Here is a 15,606-nt window from a genome sequence, read left to right on the forward strand (position 1 = left end):
ATTATATTTCAGTTCAAAAGAACTGCCTTTATTGAACACATATAAAATGAAGTGCAACTTCTGTGAGAAAAAGAATACCTTGATAAGGAGAATTATGGATAGTCAGGAATATTTCAACTATATTATTCCTTTTTACCTTAAACTAAACACACATGGATCTTTATAAGGCTGAACTATGGAAAAGGCTGCTCCATTTTAGGGAGTAGGAGTTGTTGGTTGTTGATTTGGATCAATGATTACTCTGTGCGGTGAATTCCCAGAGTGAAATTGGAATAAAGTCAGATGAAGTCCCTGATCTTTAAACTGGAGGGTGCCTTAGGCATTAACAAGTTAAATTAACTTATCCAGTCATACAGCCAGTATGTATCAGAGACATTTGCATTCAGGTTTTCTTAACTCCAATACCAGCACTCTGTATTATGTTGTCTCACTCTGTGTTTTTTCCATCTGTCTCATTCTGCCCTTTTGTGCTGACGATCTATGCTGATTAAATAATAAGTTTTTTTTCTTTCAGTCAAATCTGCACAAATGGCACCAACAGAATTATCAACTTAGTGTGGTAGAAACATGCTGGATTTAAATGAAGATCTACATTTGTGTCCTGGATCTACTACTTACTACCTCTGTGACCATGGATAAGTGATTTTATTTCTGGGTATCAATTTCTTCATCTGTAAAATTAAAGAGCCGGACAAACATGATATCTAAGGTACCTTCCAGCTCTAAATCTATATTCCTATGAAATAGTCTAACAAAAGAGCAATGTATACCTAAATAAAACAGTAAATTTATAGCTCAACAACAAGTATCTCTGTTATCACACACTTAAAAACAGAGAAATTTCAAAACTTCTGACATGGCAATAAGTATTTCCAAAACAGATAGAAAATCCTGGAATTAAAAAAGTAAAATGTTGATCTGGATAGAATGCATAGCTACAGAATATTTAAGAAGGTTAAATAAAATGGACTTGTAAATCAACCATGTGGAAATTAGAAGAGTTCTTCTATTTAATATTTTTATTAAACATATACAAATTTATTTATAGTCCTCAAAAATCTTACTTAGCCCATTACCCTAGAGGGGAAAAAAATCATACAAATACTTACTGGCTTTTTGGAGTCCTCTACCTCCCGGATACTTAAGTTCTCTAAAGGAATAATTCCACGGGGCTCCTTATCCTACAAAAAAAGGTTGATGGGGAAAAAAAAGAATTCACCATCAAGAGTAGATTGTTATGTACTACAAATCCCTTCAACTGCTTCAGTGAGTTCTATCTTTTCTCATTTACTCATCATTCTAAAGTAACTCTAGGAGCTAACGTTCTTAAGAACAAAACAAAACAAAAAATTAAAAAAAGGAATATTCATCTGCATAGAAATTATACGATTTTATGACTGAATCATAAAATCAAAAACCCCACAGAAACAAATACTAATCACTCAGGTGATACTGACGCAGTGGTGACATTTGGCAGTACCTGAGGTTTTTAAATAATTCTATTTAGTTATCCCAAATGAAAACACTCTGGAAAAAATACTCTATAAATTTATAAAAGGCTCATAAACTAAATGTAAACTGTCACAAATACCTGATTTATGGCTTATATGACCCTTTAAAAATTATGTCTATAATGTTTGTTCCTTAGAACTTTGTAATAGCATATGTCATGCTTTCTCAATGGAAAATGTAAATGAATTGATATTTACACTCCACTCTACATCTTGGTTTCAGTTCCAAATGATCTTCCCAAAACATGGAGTCTGATATTATCCATACTATTCAACATAACTTCAAAAGCAAATACCTATTAAATTACCTTCAGGATGAATTATAAAATTTTCTTTTGGCCCTTTAAAACCCTTTACCCACCTTTCTTACTTTCCTAGTTTTCTTACACTTTTCTCCTCTCTATATATGATGATCCAATGACTCTTTTCTCTTTGTTGTTCCTTGAACAGTACAGTCCATCTCATACCATCTCACTGGCTGTCCCACTATCTCCCTCCTTATGTGCATTGTCTGTCTTCTCTGCTAGCATTCCAACCTCTATAAAGAATTCTTTCAGATTCCCCTTAATGTTTGTGCCTTCTCTCTGAGATTATCCTATATATGCCTTTTTATGAGAACATTTGATTTTATATTTTGATTTCCCCATTGGATTATACCTCCCTGAGGGTAGGTAGTTTTTGTATTCTTTGTGTCCCTGGTTCTGAGAGCATAATTTCTCTTCCTTAAAGGGTAGGAAAAAAATAACTGATATCTTGAGAGGCCAATCTAAAATCATTTCTCCGGTACTGGCCAAATAGTTTTAGAGTCAGCTATTATAATACTATGTAATTATGAGGTTTTAATTTCTTCTTGATTTCTTTTATTTTCACCTCTGAAAGCAGCAAAAGTCACTCTTTGTTTCTTCAATCAGTATTTATCTTGGCCCAAATGGCCCACTGCATCCTAATATCATTTGAGCCAATCTTGAGCAAACAGGCAAATATTCCACTATCATCTACTTATTTCTCTCAATCAATTAATGGTCTCAAAGATCCCAAAGTGGACATTGAGTTGTAATTGGCTATTATTGGTCATGTTACTGAAATACATGCAGATGAATTGATCAAATTGCTCTTCTGGAGATGAAATGTAGTCCTAACCTTCTTGGAAGGTAAAAGGCTTAATGACTTCTTTCAAGGCTTGCAAGTATTTACCTTCCAAAAAAAAAAAAAAATTGGTGAACTTTTTTGCTCCTTACTAATAACCACTTAGGAACCCTGGAATAGCGGAAGTATTTCTAATATATGTCAGAGATGAGACTTTTCCTATACATAGAGGGAAAAATGTGAAACCATTTTTGAGAAAGCTGCTACAGCCATCACCTCACTCTAAATAGATTTCGAGGACTACAGCACCATTAAAATCTCCAGAGCCAAGGATAGTAAATTATAACCTACAAGATAAAATTATTATTAAATTTATTAAAATTTAAAATTATTAAAAATGTAAAAACCATTACTAGCTGTCAAGCCATACAATAACAGATAGTGGGTGAGATCTGGCCTATGGGCCATGGTTTATGCTGACTCCTATTCTAGACAGTTTTAAAGAAAAACTCCTAATAAGCTGTTTTTTGCAGAAGTAAGTCTTGTACATAGAATTTCTCTTTATTCCTTTTTCTGCTACAGACATTGGGCTACCATATAATCATTCATTCGGAGAGGCAATAGCCACCAAATATAGGAACTAAAATAGGTAGGAGACAATAATCAGAATATATCATTTTAAAATGCCTTGAATTTATGGTTATAGAATGCCCTACAAAATGTTTTCATCCTTTACTGAATGGTTTTAATTTAATGCTACTAGTGTCACATTTTAAAAAAGTAAATCAAGAGGCAAACTGCAGAAACTACTATGGCATGTTTTTACAATCTAGAGCTGTCAAAATTGGGACAAGAACTATTTTATTATTATTAATAAATGAACAACATTATAACCTCTTCATCTGTGGAATTCCTGCTTTGGCGCCCACTGCCCTTTATATTAAAAATATCACATAGCTCATTATATCAGGCCAAGCCAATTCCAACAATGCTTCTCTTTACTCCTTGGCTAACTTTTTGTTAGATACTATACTCTCTAGGTTTATCCTACCCGTCCCTTTGCAGTTCTGGAACCATAAGCACACCAATATTTCCATTGTTATAGGAAATGATATAATAATCTAAATAATCTACTCTCTTCTTTGATTCTACTCACTATTTCTGTAACGGTTAAAATTAAAATATTCCTTTTTTTATGTTGTCTTGACTTATTAGATTAACAGTTCATTGAGGTCAAGAACTCTTATCTTTTGTATTTATATTCCCAGACGTGTAACACAGTGTTTAGCATTCATTCCAAGAACTACTCAGATTTAAATCATAACAGAAAATAGATGGTCTTTTTCCACCAAAGAATTAAATATTTAAAAAGAGCATTAATAGCTCAGAATTATATCTGCTGGCCTAGCCAAAAAAAAAAAAAAGTGTAATATACAACTAGCACAATTGTGCTCTGACAACTTTGTGTAATTGTTGAGGAATCTACCAATATCTTAAAACAACCATACCAAAATGATAGGGCTTATTCATGAGAGGGATGGTAATATTGTCTGAATCATTCCCCACCAAGAGTGAAGTAGAGCTGTGAAGTAGAAGAAAGTCTTTTTTTTTTTTTTTTTAAATCTCTCTCTATTCCTCAAAAAAATAATCTATTTACTATAGAGGGTACATATGTACTGATGATGATAATCTTAATTTTACTGCATTTATTCTATATAGCCATCCTTGAGGAGACTAGACTCATACATGAGAATGAATCTGTACATCTGTGAAATTCTTCTAATTTAAAAGTATTAACTAAAATGTTATAAAATCACTCAGAAATTTTTATGCATATTACTACATTTTTTGAAAGAAGCTATTCATGAAGTCAAACAAAATTCAATATTGGACCAAAAACTCAAGCTATGGAAAGGAAATTAATACATAATCTATGATTCTCATCAGATGTATAAAACTAAAAGTTTGATGACTAAATTCTACTACTTAAGCTGCCTACTAATAGAAGATGTAATATACTGGGGCAAATCTGAGTCCCCGCTCTTCAATTTACTAAGTATTTAACTTAAGGTAAGTTCATCTGGGACATAAAGGTGTTAGGGTTTTTTATTGTGTCATTCTTCTGGGAGACCCATGATCCTTAAGATGTCTCTATATAGTCTATATTCAAGATCCATGTTTTGTTTACATAGTAAATATTTTTTCTTTTAATATTTTTGTTTTTTGCTTCTCTTCTTTTAGATTGTCTTTCACTTCTTTGTATTTGTACACCTCTTCTTCTATTACTCTCTTTTGTTTCTTTGGTGAGGTTTGCTTTGTAGATTCAAACTTTCCTATTCTGCTCATTATTTTTGCTGCATAGGACATAAATCTGCTTTTAAAGATCTCATTTCTCTTTAATCCATTTAGAAATAGTACATTGTACTTCCATATTCTCCTCAATTTCCAAAGAATTCTTTGTCTCAGCAAGTACTGGATCATTTTCCTTCATTTTGCAGTATTTTTTCATAGATGCCTTAACTCATTTACCTGATCTAGAGGTCATATTTCCTTCTATTATTAATATTTTTCATGTTAATTTATCTATTTATATTCAAGGTCTTTGAAGATTTCTTTCTTCCTATTATTCTATATCTCTTTTGTCCTTTGTAGTTAAACTCCTTGAAAAGGCCGTCTACAATAGTTGCCTCCATTTTCTCTCCTCTTACTCTCTTCTTAATCCTTTACAATCTAGCTTCTGACCTTATCATTCCATCAAAATTGCTTTCTCCAAGAGATACGAATGATCTCTTAGTTGCCAAATCCAATGACCTCTTCTTAACTTTCAAACTCCTTGACCTATTGATTACTTTCTCTTTTTTGATACTCTCTTTCCCTAAGTGTTTTGGACAACACCTTCTCCTAGTTCTCCTCTTACCTATCTAACTACTCCTGTCTCCTTTGTTGGACTTTCTTCCAGATCATGTCTTCTAATTGCAGATGACTCTCAGAGTTCCATCCTGGGCCCTCTTCTCTTCTCTTTCTATACTACTTCACTTACTGATCTTGTTAGCTCCCATGGATTTAAATGCACCTTTTTCCAGCCCCAATTTTTTTTTGCTGATCTTCAATCTTTCATCTTAAACTGTCTTTTAGACATCTCAAACTACATGTCCAAAAGATATTTGAAACTCAATATGTCCAACACAGAATTCATTATTCTTCTCCTCTAAACCTTCCTCTCTCTTACATTTCCCATTGTTATAGATGACAACACCATTCTCCCATTCCCTCAAGCTCACAACCTCGGAGTCATTCTAGATTCCACACTCTCTCCCACTCCCCATATCCAAACGATTGCCAAGGCCTGCCAATTTCATTTTGGCAATATCTCTCAAATACATTTCTTCTCTGACACTGCCACCACACTCTAGTCTAGGCTTTCATCACATCATATCTAGACTATATAATAGCCTGATGGAAAGTCTGCCTGCCTCAACTATCCAATCCACTGAATGAATGAAGATTCAGCCACAAACATGATTTTCCTAAAATGAAAGTTTGATGATGATGATGATCATGACCACCTCTCATAGATCCACCCCTCAACAAATTCTAATAGGTTCCTATTGCCTCCAGGAGCAAATACAAAATTCTCTATCTGGCATTCAAAGTCCTTCATAACTGAATCCTCTCCTAACTTATTCTTATATTCTAGTCTTACACCTTATTCCCTTCCATGTTCTCCTTGATCCAGGAACACTGACCTCCTGGCTTTTCCATAAAAATACTCTAGCTCTCAACTCCAGGCATTCTCTCTGCCTGAAGTGCTCTTCCTCCTCTTCTCCAACTAAAAATCTCCCTGGCTTCCCCAAGTCTCAATTAAAATGCTACCTTCTACAGAAAGCCTTTTGTAACCCCCTTAATTCCAGTGAGTTTCCTCTGTTAATTATTTCCTATTTATCCTGTGTATAAGTTATTTTCTATATATTTATTTGCATGTTATCCCCATTAGATGGTAAACTTTTTGAGGACAAAAAGAGCTCTTTGCCTCTTTTTGTATACCCAGAGCTTAGCACAATACCTGGCACATGACAGGAGTTTAAATGTTAAATGAATTGAATTGAAACTACTTCCCTTAGCCCTTACTCTTTCTTTGCAGAAATGTTTAACTTGTGTTACTTGTGAGATGATTTTCCCTATCTTTCCCTTTATTCCTCCTTTATTGTATTTCTCCCCCTCTTTCTAATATTCTCAATATAATCAAGAAATAGTAGAACTACTTCTAGTACTTATCTAATTAGGCTCCTTCTGAGTTCTGATTTTGACAGGATTTAGAGGGAACACTTGTATCATCTTTTTATATTTGAATATAAATAGTTTATCCTTCTTTAGGTTTTTATCATTGTTCATTCATGTTTGTCTTTTTATTTTTCTCTTAACTCCTGCATTTAAATTTCAAAGTTTCTATGAATAAAAATTCTTGATAGTAGATTATACAGAAGTCCTCTATCTCATCAAAGATTCATTCCTCCTTCCCGCCCCCCCGCCCCCCATACAATTATACTGTTTTGCTGGGGAAATCATTCTTGGTTGTAAGGCCTATATCCTTTGTCTTCTGGAATATCATATTTTAAGTTTTCCTTTCCCATTCAATGGTGGATGCTAAATCATGTATTTTCCCAACTGTGGTTCTATTTGGATTTTTTCTTTTTGTAAGTTTGTGTATTTTTTTCTTTGACCTAGAAGCTCTGAATTTTGGCTAGGATATTCTTGAGAGTTTTCACTTTATAGAGTCTTTATTGACTGGCTTTAGCATACTCCTAGTTCTATATCATCCTATAATTTTTTTTCACAAGAGTTACAGACTACCAATCTCACCAGCCTCAGAAATCTGTCTTTTGACACCTAGTTATGCTGTATATCAATAAGGTATGCATTCCTTATATATTATAAGTTTTATATACATATAGATAGATATCTACATCTATCTATCTATCTATATAAAGAAGTTATATACTTCAATACAAGCAATTGCATTCATATGAATATAATACCAATTCGATTTTCTCCATGAGACATAAAATGTTCCCAAGTAGATGACCCACCTGTGGGACTCTTAATACTTTCTTCTACAGAGATACATTTTTGCTCTGCATTCATCATAAAAGTATTATTGCACTATCCATTTCCTTTACAAGAAGATGAGAGAATTTAACTCACTGGGGACATAACTGTAGTATAAAAGCCATGCCTTCCCTTCTTATCTTATTCCATCACCTCTGATTTATTCCAAGCCACAAATTAGCTGTTGCTTTTTCTGACCAAGCTTGGGGTCAAATGATATGTCATTACCTGGATAAAATCAGGAACCTTGACCATTAGGCTCTCAGCTTACATAGGATTTATTGTGATGTGCCTTATTTGCTTAGGTTTCAATTAAAACCCAAACAAATAAGGCACATGTGTTCTCTGATGTTTTGCTCTGACAGTAAATGATTGATCTTTCCCTCTTGCCTCAGCAGGTTGAGATTTGCTCACCGTTGTATATTCAAAGTAGTAAAGGCAATTGTCAGTCAGAATGAACCAGCGTCTCTTCCACGTTTTTACCCTGCCACCTGCAGAGCAAAAGGAGATACACATTTGACAAGAGACAACTAAGAAGAGTATACACTCCATAAAACACAAGTATTTCTTCTCAGGAAGGATGAATGAGTAGGAGGGAAGGAATTTTATGGGAACATCTAGGTTATGGCAAAATTTACATCAGTTACAAAACACAAACAGAGCCAAAACAGAAGCATCTTTCACAAGGTGCATGATCTGTGGCACAAGCAGAGCAAGCGAGGCTGAATGACATCCTTCAGATGGAATCAGACAGCAGAATGGACAGGGTTCAGGTGGAAAAGAACCCAGTGGTGAACAGTGCAAACTGACTTGTGCTAAAGAAGCAGCAGCAAAAAGCAGATCAATGGAGCTGAAATTAGAAAGAAGTAGGAGGAGAGGGGGAAATGTAAACATCCTGACTTAGGGCCAAATAGTATAAAGGATCTAACAAAAACCAAAGGCTTTTAAGAAACTGCTACTTTAATGTCAGAAATGGGAGAAGAGGGAAACAAGAAACAAGAACCTTTAGTTCTTTTGCAATAAATTCCAACTTCATTGTGGAACACTGTGATTTTGGATCCTAGCTCTCATGACTATCCTTTCCATGTTGATTAGATTATCTCCATCTTGCCTATTTAGAGGAAATTTAATATTGACACTGTCTGACTAATAATATCAAAAAACATTTTTTCTAGTCTCAAGGCAAAGAAAGGGCATACCTTTTAATTATTATAGAAAAAAATCAACTCTTTGGGTCTTCGATGTATTTTTTCATTCTTCCAACTGAGGAATACAATTTACATAGGTAACATAGGTAACAGAAAGTAGAAGTAGGTGAACACTGATGTTAGTGGTAGATGTTTTACTCAGTCCTTAAGCCATTTCCCACCCACCTCTCTCACTAGCTATTAAATAGACAAATACAAATAATTCTGTTCTAAAAGGGCATATTGATACTGATAATAAAGGAGTGTAAAAAAAAAAAAAGCTTCTTTGAAAGTGACTCTAAATCCAGTCCTGATAACCTACTATCAAAATAATATAGTGAGCTGTTCAAGTGAGGAAAACTTCTTAATATATCCTTAAGGATTGATTTCACAGATTAAACCTGTGTTTGTTAAAATCTATTTGGCATTCCTAAATACTTCTTTTCTTATCTTTTGTCAATCCAGTATTACTACAAGAGAGAATTATTCCTCTAGTCTACAGAAAAAGCAAGGAGCATAAAATGATCAATACCATAAGATCATAGAATTCCAAACCAGAAGGGATCTTAGAGGTTATCTAATCTAACCACTTAACTTTACAAATGGAGAAATAGGTCTAGAAAGAAAGAATGTCCTACCCAAGGTCACAGAGTTATGTGACACACAGAACCAGAATTTGAATTCAGGTTTGCTTCCTGTCCCCCTCCCCCCCACATCAAATTCAGAATTCTTTTTCTTTTTAAACTACACCAGAGGCCATCATATTATTGTGTTCCCACCTGCTTTTCCAAAACTCACACTCCTGAACAGAAGGGAAAGATTTCCTTTGCCAGTGACTATTTTTTTAATCTTCCCATCACTATCAGATAATGCCAGGGGAAAAAAAGGCTATAGTAGTACAGATTGTTGAGTAATAAAAATGGAGCTTTGAAAACAACATCAACAAAGAATTTGGCAGATTAACAGAAGAATCAGCTAATATTAGGCTCTCTATGAGATTTTGCTTAGACGTAACTGGCTAAGAGAGGTAAATGATTTTAATTACAAACTGCTCAGATTCTCAATAATTGCTGCCTTGGCTGTTAAATCACCTTCGGCATTATCAGGTATGTCTGTCACCCACCTATCTAGCTCTAATCTCAAATAATTAAGAGCAGACCACTTCCCATCAAATTACCCAACTGATATTATGAATTGGAAATATGATCAAAGGGCATGGATAAGAAAAACTAATATATCAATGAAAATATATAAAAAAAAGAAAAGTCTGTGTGAACAAGAGAAAGAAAAATGGGTAAAAGAAAAATAATAAGAAGCTTATTGAGATTTGGTGATTTGTTTTTTTTCAAGATAAATCCCAAAGGATCTGAGAGAACTTCTCTAAGTTTGCAGATACCAGGCCTATTTAATGCTCAGCATACACTGAACATTCAAACATTACCTAAATCAGTATGGGTATATAAATAAGTGCCCATGCACATCCCATTACAGAATGATATCCTGATGATACTTGCCTTTTGAAAAGGGACAGCAAAAACAGGCTGTTAAGTGCCAAAAGAACAGAACATGGAAGAAAATCCAGGAGATAAAGCAAAATAGAATAAAGGTATTTCTCTGATTACAGAGAAGCCTCATCATTTCCTCAGGACAGTTCCCTGTGGTAATAAAGAATTCTAACATGAAGCACTGCCACAGAGAGTGTTTCTACATTGAAGGAACAGACATAAAATGAGCAGATGCATCACTTAGAGTACCTCGGACAGTCCCTGTGGAACTCACCGGAAAATCTTCCCCTTCATAAGTGATACATCCCCTTTTTCCACTAGTTCAGGTGGATATGCCCATGCTTGCTCCCTTTCCTTCCTTCTTACTTCCAATATGAGATATGGATCTCCTAAATTCCCTTTTCAATTCCTTGATTTTAAGTACTTTTCTTTTCTCAATCATTCTTTCAGCTCAGAATCTCAAATGAGAACTCCCAGAAATATCTCAATTTAAATGAGTTTTGTCATTGGTATATTACTGGTTTGCTTTGTCATTAGTTCTCTCTTTGGCTCTAATTAGGTTTAATACTTAAATGCAAAACCTGTGCAGAACCCTTTGACTGGGAAAAAATGTAACGTTACTTAGGAAACTAGCAAATAGAGAATATTACTAATAATATAATGAGGGTTAATGCTAGACTTTCAAACACTGACTAACTGAAAAAGGAGCTGATGAACAATTCTACAATGCTTGAAAACTAGCAGAAAGGATATAGGTTTAGTTCCTAAACTTTGTCTTCTTTTTTTTTATTTCATTTCTTATTTTACACTTTTTATTACATTATTAATTCAGAAAACACAAGGTCTATAACTTCACAGGAATAAACACTAAAAAATAGTTCAAAGAATTAACTATACTTCTTTCACAGAAGCACAGGGACTTTGAGAAAACAAAGATTCCTACTTTTTTCCTCTCAACAATTTCAAAAATAGCTTCACAGATTTAAAATGGATTTGAGTAAATGTGTGTGTGTGTGTGTGTGTGTGTGTGTGTGTGCGCACGCGCGATACGAATAAGTCTTGTCAATAACCCTATGGACAATTTCATTAGATTTCTCCTGATCTCACAGACCTATGTTTATATTGTCTGCAGCTTAGTGTACATTAACATATATTCAATGCAGATGATGAAATTGTGGATTTAGGTTATCACAAAGTTACTGGAGTCTTAACTATAGGATATACTGTTGAATGTACTTATAAAAAGACAAAAAATGACATTTCTATTACCCTCTGATCCTGAGCAGAATTCCCTAGGGACTGTGCAAAAAGTCAGAAGCAGCATCAACAGTACCATCAGCAATTACAAAAATGGAAAAACCAAATAAAATAAAATAAAATAAAATGCTGCAGCAATTACAGTGGCCTGTGCAGAGCAAGAAAGCAGGTGAGGGTGGGGATGGGGGATTACATACCTCCTGGAGTTTGGGGCAAGGAAAAGAAGAGCCAAAATCATGGAAACATACAAATGAGGGAGAAAAGAAAATTAAAACAAATAAATTAAACCAGGCTCCTTAATCTTATTATGCAATGCATCAGTCACATTCATGTCTGCCTGGGGAAGGAGCTAAGCATAAAAATGCTACCTTCTGGGAGCAAGTTTTCAGCTGGCCATTAGTTAAATGCATGAATGAAAGTAGAATAATCTTATATTCCATCACCCACTTTGCAAATGTAAAATCAGAGGCAAGTACTGAAAACGTGGCCCAAAAGAATTCACACTTCAATTCAACACTTACAGAACTAATCTTTATTAGCATGTCTAGACCCAGGGAAAAGGAATCAAAACTCCTGGCAACAAACATTAATTCAGGGAAAATAAACTTTTTATCTAAAGCCAGTCCAGTTTTTTTTTTTTAAGTACATCTAAGTATAGACATAAATGTATCTGATACCTAGAATATATATTTATAATTATGCTTTTGTTACAATAATAATGATGGCTGCTTCTCCATCACAATTATGGAGGTGATAATTTTAGATTTCTCTATCATACATCAGTAAGATGTAAAGCCAACAACCTAAGAAAAGCTTGGTTGAAGCTTATAAAATTGATGCAATGAACCACAAATTTGTTTAAAAATTTAATTAGAATTGGAATTAACTTTACTGGAGAAAGTAAACTGAATCTTAGTTGTACTTTTTCCTTTTTTCCTCTAATCTTATTTTTATCTAATCTTTTATTTTATGTCATTTTCTTTTCCAATAGTTGCACTTTCAAAATTCTCTTTTGGCCCTACCTGCCTGGAAATAAGTGATAAATAGCAGGTTAACTGGTTTAATGATTTTAAAGCAGGATTGCTAAAGAATATACATACTACTGGTTTAAAGAAGCACAAAATATGGCTTATTCCAGAGTAACATTCAAAACTGAAACCACTAGAGTGGCTCTTTAACATTAAAGAACTTGTAATTAAGAGTAAGTATGGTTTTAAAATGAAAAACTATAAATCCTCTGAATTAGGAATAGTGGTAAGACATCGTTTCACCTCTAGAGATGTCAGTGATGACCAAGACTACTTTTAACCTCCCTGGGGTGGTTAATTGAGATGGTTTAGAAAGATTATTGTACCCATAAATTAGCTGATATGAAATAGCCCACAGCTAATTGGGCAAGGTAGAATGAAACAAAGTTACTGATTTTATGCAATAATAAAATAGAGTCCAAATAGTCTGAAATCTTTCTGTTTATCAAGTTTAGGAGGTAGATCAGTCCTTTTTATATTTTGAAACAGCTCATATAAAGATAAGTATATTTCACAAGGAATTATGTGAACTTGTATAAAAACCTTACAGAAAAAAAAAAGATTCCTTCTGGATACCTCATCCCTCACTTGGTGCCAGGGAAGATATGACCCTAAGTTCCAACAACAGAAGCTCACCTCATGCAGAGGAAGAGAAGGAAATAGAAGAACTTTAAAAATTTTTTTCTAATGAATATTTCTGATTAGCACTGGAAAGGAGAGGGGAAACTCCACTGCCTGAGAATGATTAAGAGTGCTGTGGATGCAGCTGCAGTCAAGCGCTCTGGGATTGCCATGCATGCTGTCTGCTCATGGAGCCAGAACGCAGAAGGAAGTGATGATGCACTGGGAAGTGGGGAAAAGGCAGGAGCACCAGATACAAGGTATAGGAATGGGAAATAGAAAGATGGACATTGTTGTTCCCTTCCCACATAACTTATGGGGAAAAGAAAAAAGGGGAAGGAACAATTCTTAGAGGAATTTCCTTGAAACAAAATCTAGTTAGTGAACCCCAGAATAAAAATGTGGGAAACATATATTTGGATATTCCACAGCTGAGTCAGATTTATTTCTCAACAGGGTATATACTTTATGGAATTAAAGGAGAAATATACTATTTCTTTTTCAGATGGAAATTTCTTTTATAAAACCACATTAAATTAGTCCCTACATAAAGTTTCGCTAAGACTACTTTCTTGGCTGAGAATTAGATAGATTTTTGCACCTGTATTAGCTGCCCTGCTCATAGAAGCTACTCACCAAGTTTTAGTAGCCAGCCTTCACGATCTGGATTGAAGAAAGTATGAGTGAGGTCATTTCCGTCATCTTCGGGGATTTTAAAGGGTTCATTTTTTATGCTCTCGTAGAGATTCTGGGACAAAAGATCACATTATATATGTCTATGACACTATCAATGTTGTCCTATTACCCTTTATATTTAGCCCTCTTCTTTATAAAAAAAGAAAAATTTGAAGCCTATTGGATATTTAAGTATAGCATACAAATATATGGGAAAATATAAAAATCAGATGATCTCTTGTCCAATATAATTCCTTATTACAAGATTTAAAACCTACCACCCCTTTCTCAATTGTTTACTTCAGTCTCTATGCCCACTTGGCAATGACATTCAATCTTAACCTAAATTCTGTTCCAAAGTCAACAAATTCTTCTGATCCAAAAATATACTGACTAACAATAACTCATATCAAGAACGGAGTATGATGAAGAAGATAGAGTTCTGTGTCTGGAGTCAGAAAGACCAGAGTTTAAATCCTGATTCAGACAAACTACATGACTTTGGACAAGTCATTTAACCTCTCTAACTCTCATCTGTAAAATGGGGATAATAGCAACTAACACAAAGAGTTATTGTGAAAACATATGAGATTTAAAATATGTGAAGCACTTTATAAAAACTTTAAAATGTTATTTAAGTATCAGTAATTATAGCCTTTTAAATTGAGATACTCTTCCACACACTCACCCTGAGCAGCTCTTCTGGTAGATCACCTCCATCATTAATACCTCGATTCATGGCAATAAACCTCTCCACTGTGGGCTTATCTTTGACATTGGGGTTATGAAGGCTGGTATTCAACATAATGATGGCAAAGGAGAGAACATAGCAAGTATCTATAAGAAATAAAACAGCAAAAATATTGCAGTGCTAAGAAGATCCATCATATGTCATATAAGAAAACAATAATTGACCAAGGGGGAATCAAGAATTAAAAACCCTGATCTCCAGAAGAGTTTCCTGAATTTATATGAAAGCTTCTGAATCTAGAGAAAGATAGGCAATTGACAGAGTTACATAACAAAGTTTATGACATCCTGTGCCAGTGTTAGATATCAGAAGGTGTTCACACTTCTAACACCACAACTACAAAAGGAAAGGTAAAAGGTGAGAGATGACCCTATGGCTCCTGTACATTAAAAATTATTAGATGGCAAGAAAAGAATCTTCCAAAACTGCCTAGAAGTCATAGGATTAATGACTGCTAACAACCTTATTTACCTGTGGATTGAAAGACTCCATTATTGCATTGACAATATCGCTGTGCAAATGCCTCCATCATTCGATCAATCTTCTGTGCCTCTCCTGGAAGACGAAAGCTCCACAGAAACTGCCTATATAAGTGGAGAGAATGTCTGTTACAATACCCTAAGAAAATTTTTTTTCCTCTGCATTTCAGAATTTCTGGCAACATTTAATATGAAAGAATGATAAAATGATGTGCTTGGATTTATAAATTCTGTCCTAAAGAAGTAGGAAGACCCATTCTCTTTTCTACATTTCAAATATATTGGCCAATCTTATTTATGCTAATGTAATAACTGATTTGTTCAATAACAAGTACAAGAAAATGAATAAACTCTATCACTGGGGTAGTATAAAAATGTAGTACCTATTGAGTGCCTGGCA

At 34.3% G+C, this 15,606-nt stretch overlaps 1 protein-coding gene across 3 annotated transcripts in view; it reads right to left on the bottom strand.

Moving 5' to 3' along the window:
- Positions 1-15,606, bottom strand: part of CYTH1 (cytohesin 1) — a 190,766-nt gene that overhangs the window by 20,229 nt on the left and 154,931 nt on the right. For 2 of the 3 annotated variants that reach the window (XR_004233774.1, XM_012548642.3), the window contains exons 7-11: positions 15,199-15,311; positions 14,665-14,813; positions 13,937-14,049; positions 8,118-8,196; positions 1,110-1,181 (exon numbers count right to left, since the gene is read on the bottom strand). Coding sequence is in view for 2 of the 3 variants with exons in the window: in XM_012548642.3 (XP_012404096.3) it covers positions 1,110-1,181; positions 8,118-8,196; positions 13,937-14,049; positions 14,665-14,813; positions 15,199-15,311 (526 nt within the window). In the remaining variant the exon portion in view is untranslated. The remainder of the gene's footprint in view (positions 1-1,109; positions 1,182-8,117; positions 8,197-13,936; positions 14,050-14,664; positions 14,814-15,198; positions 15,312-15,606) is intronic. The other variant, XM_031965577.1, reaches the window with a different exon arrangement.

The sequence above is a fragment of the Sarcophilus harrisii genome, chromosome 4 (assembly GCF_902635505.1).
Source record: "Sarcophilus harrisii chromosome 4, mSarHar1.11, whole genome shotgun sequence".
Lineage (NCBI taxonomy): Eukaryota > Metazoa > Chordata > Mammalia > Dasyuromorphia > Dasyuridae > Sarcophilus > Sarcophilus harrisii.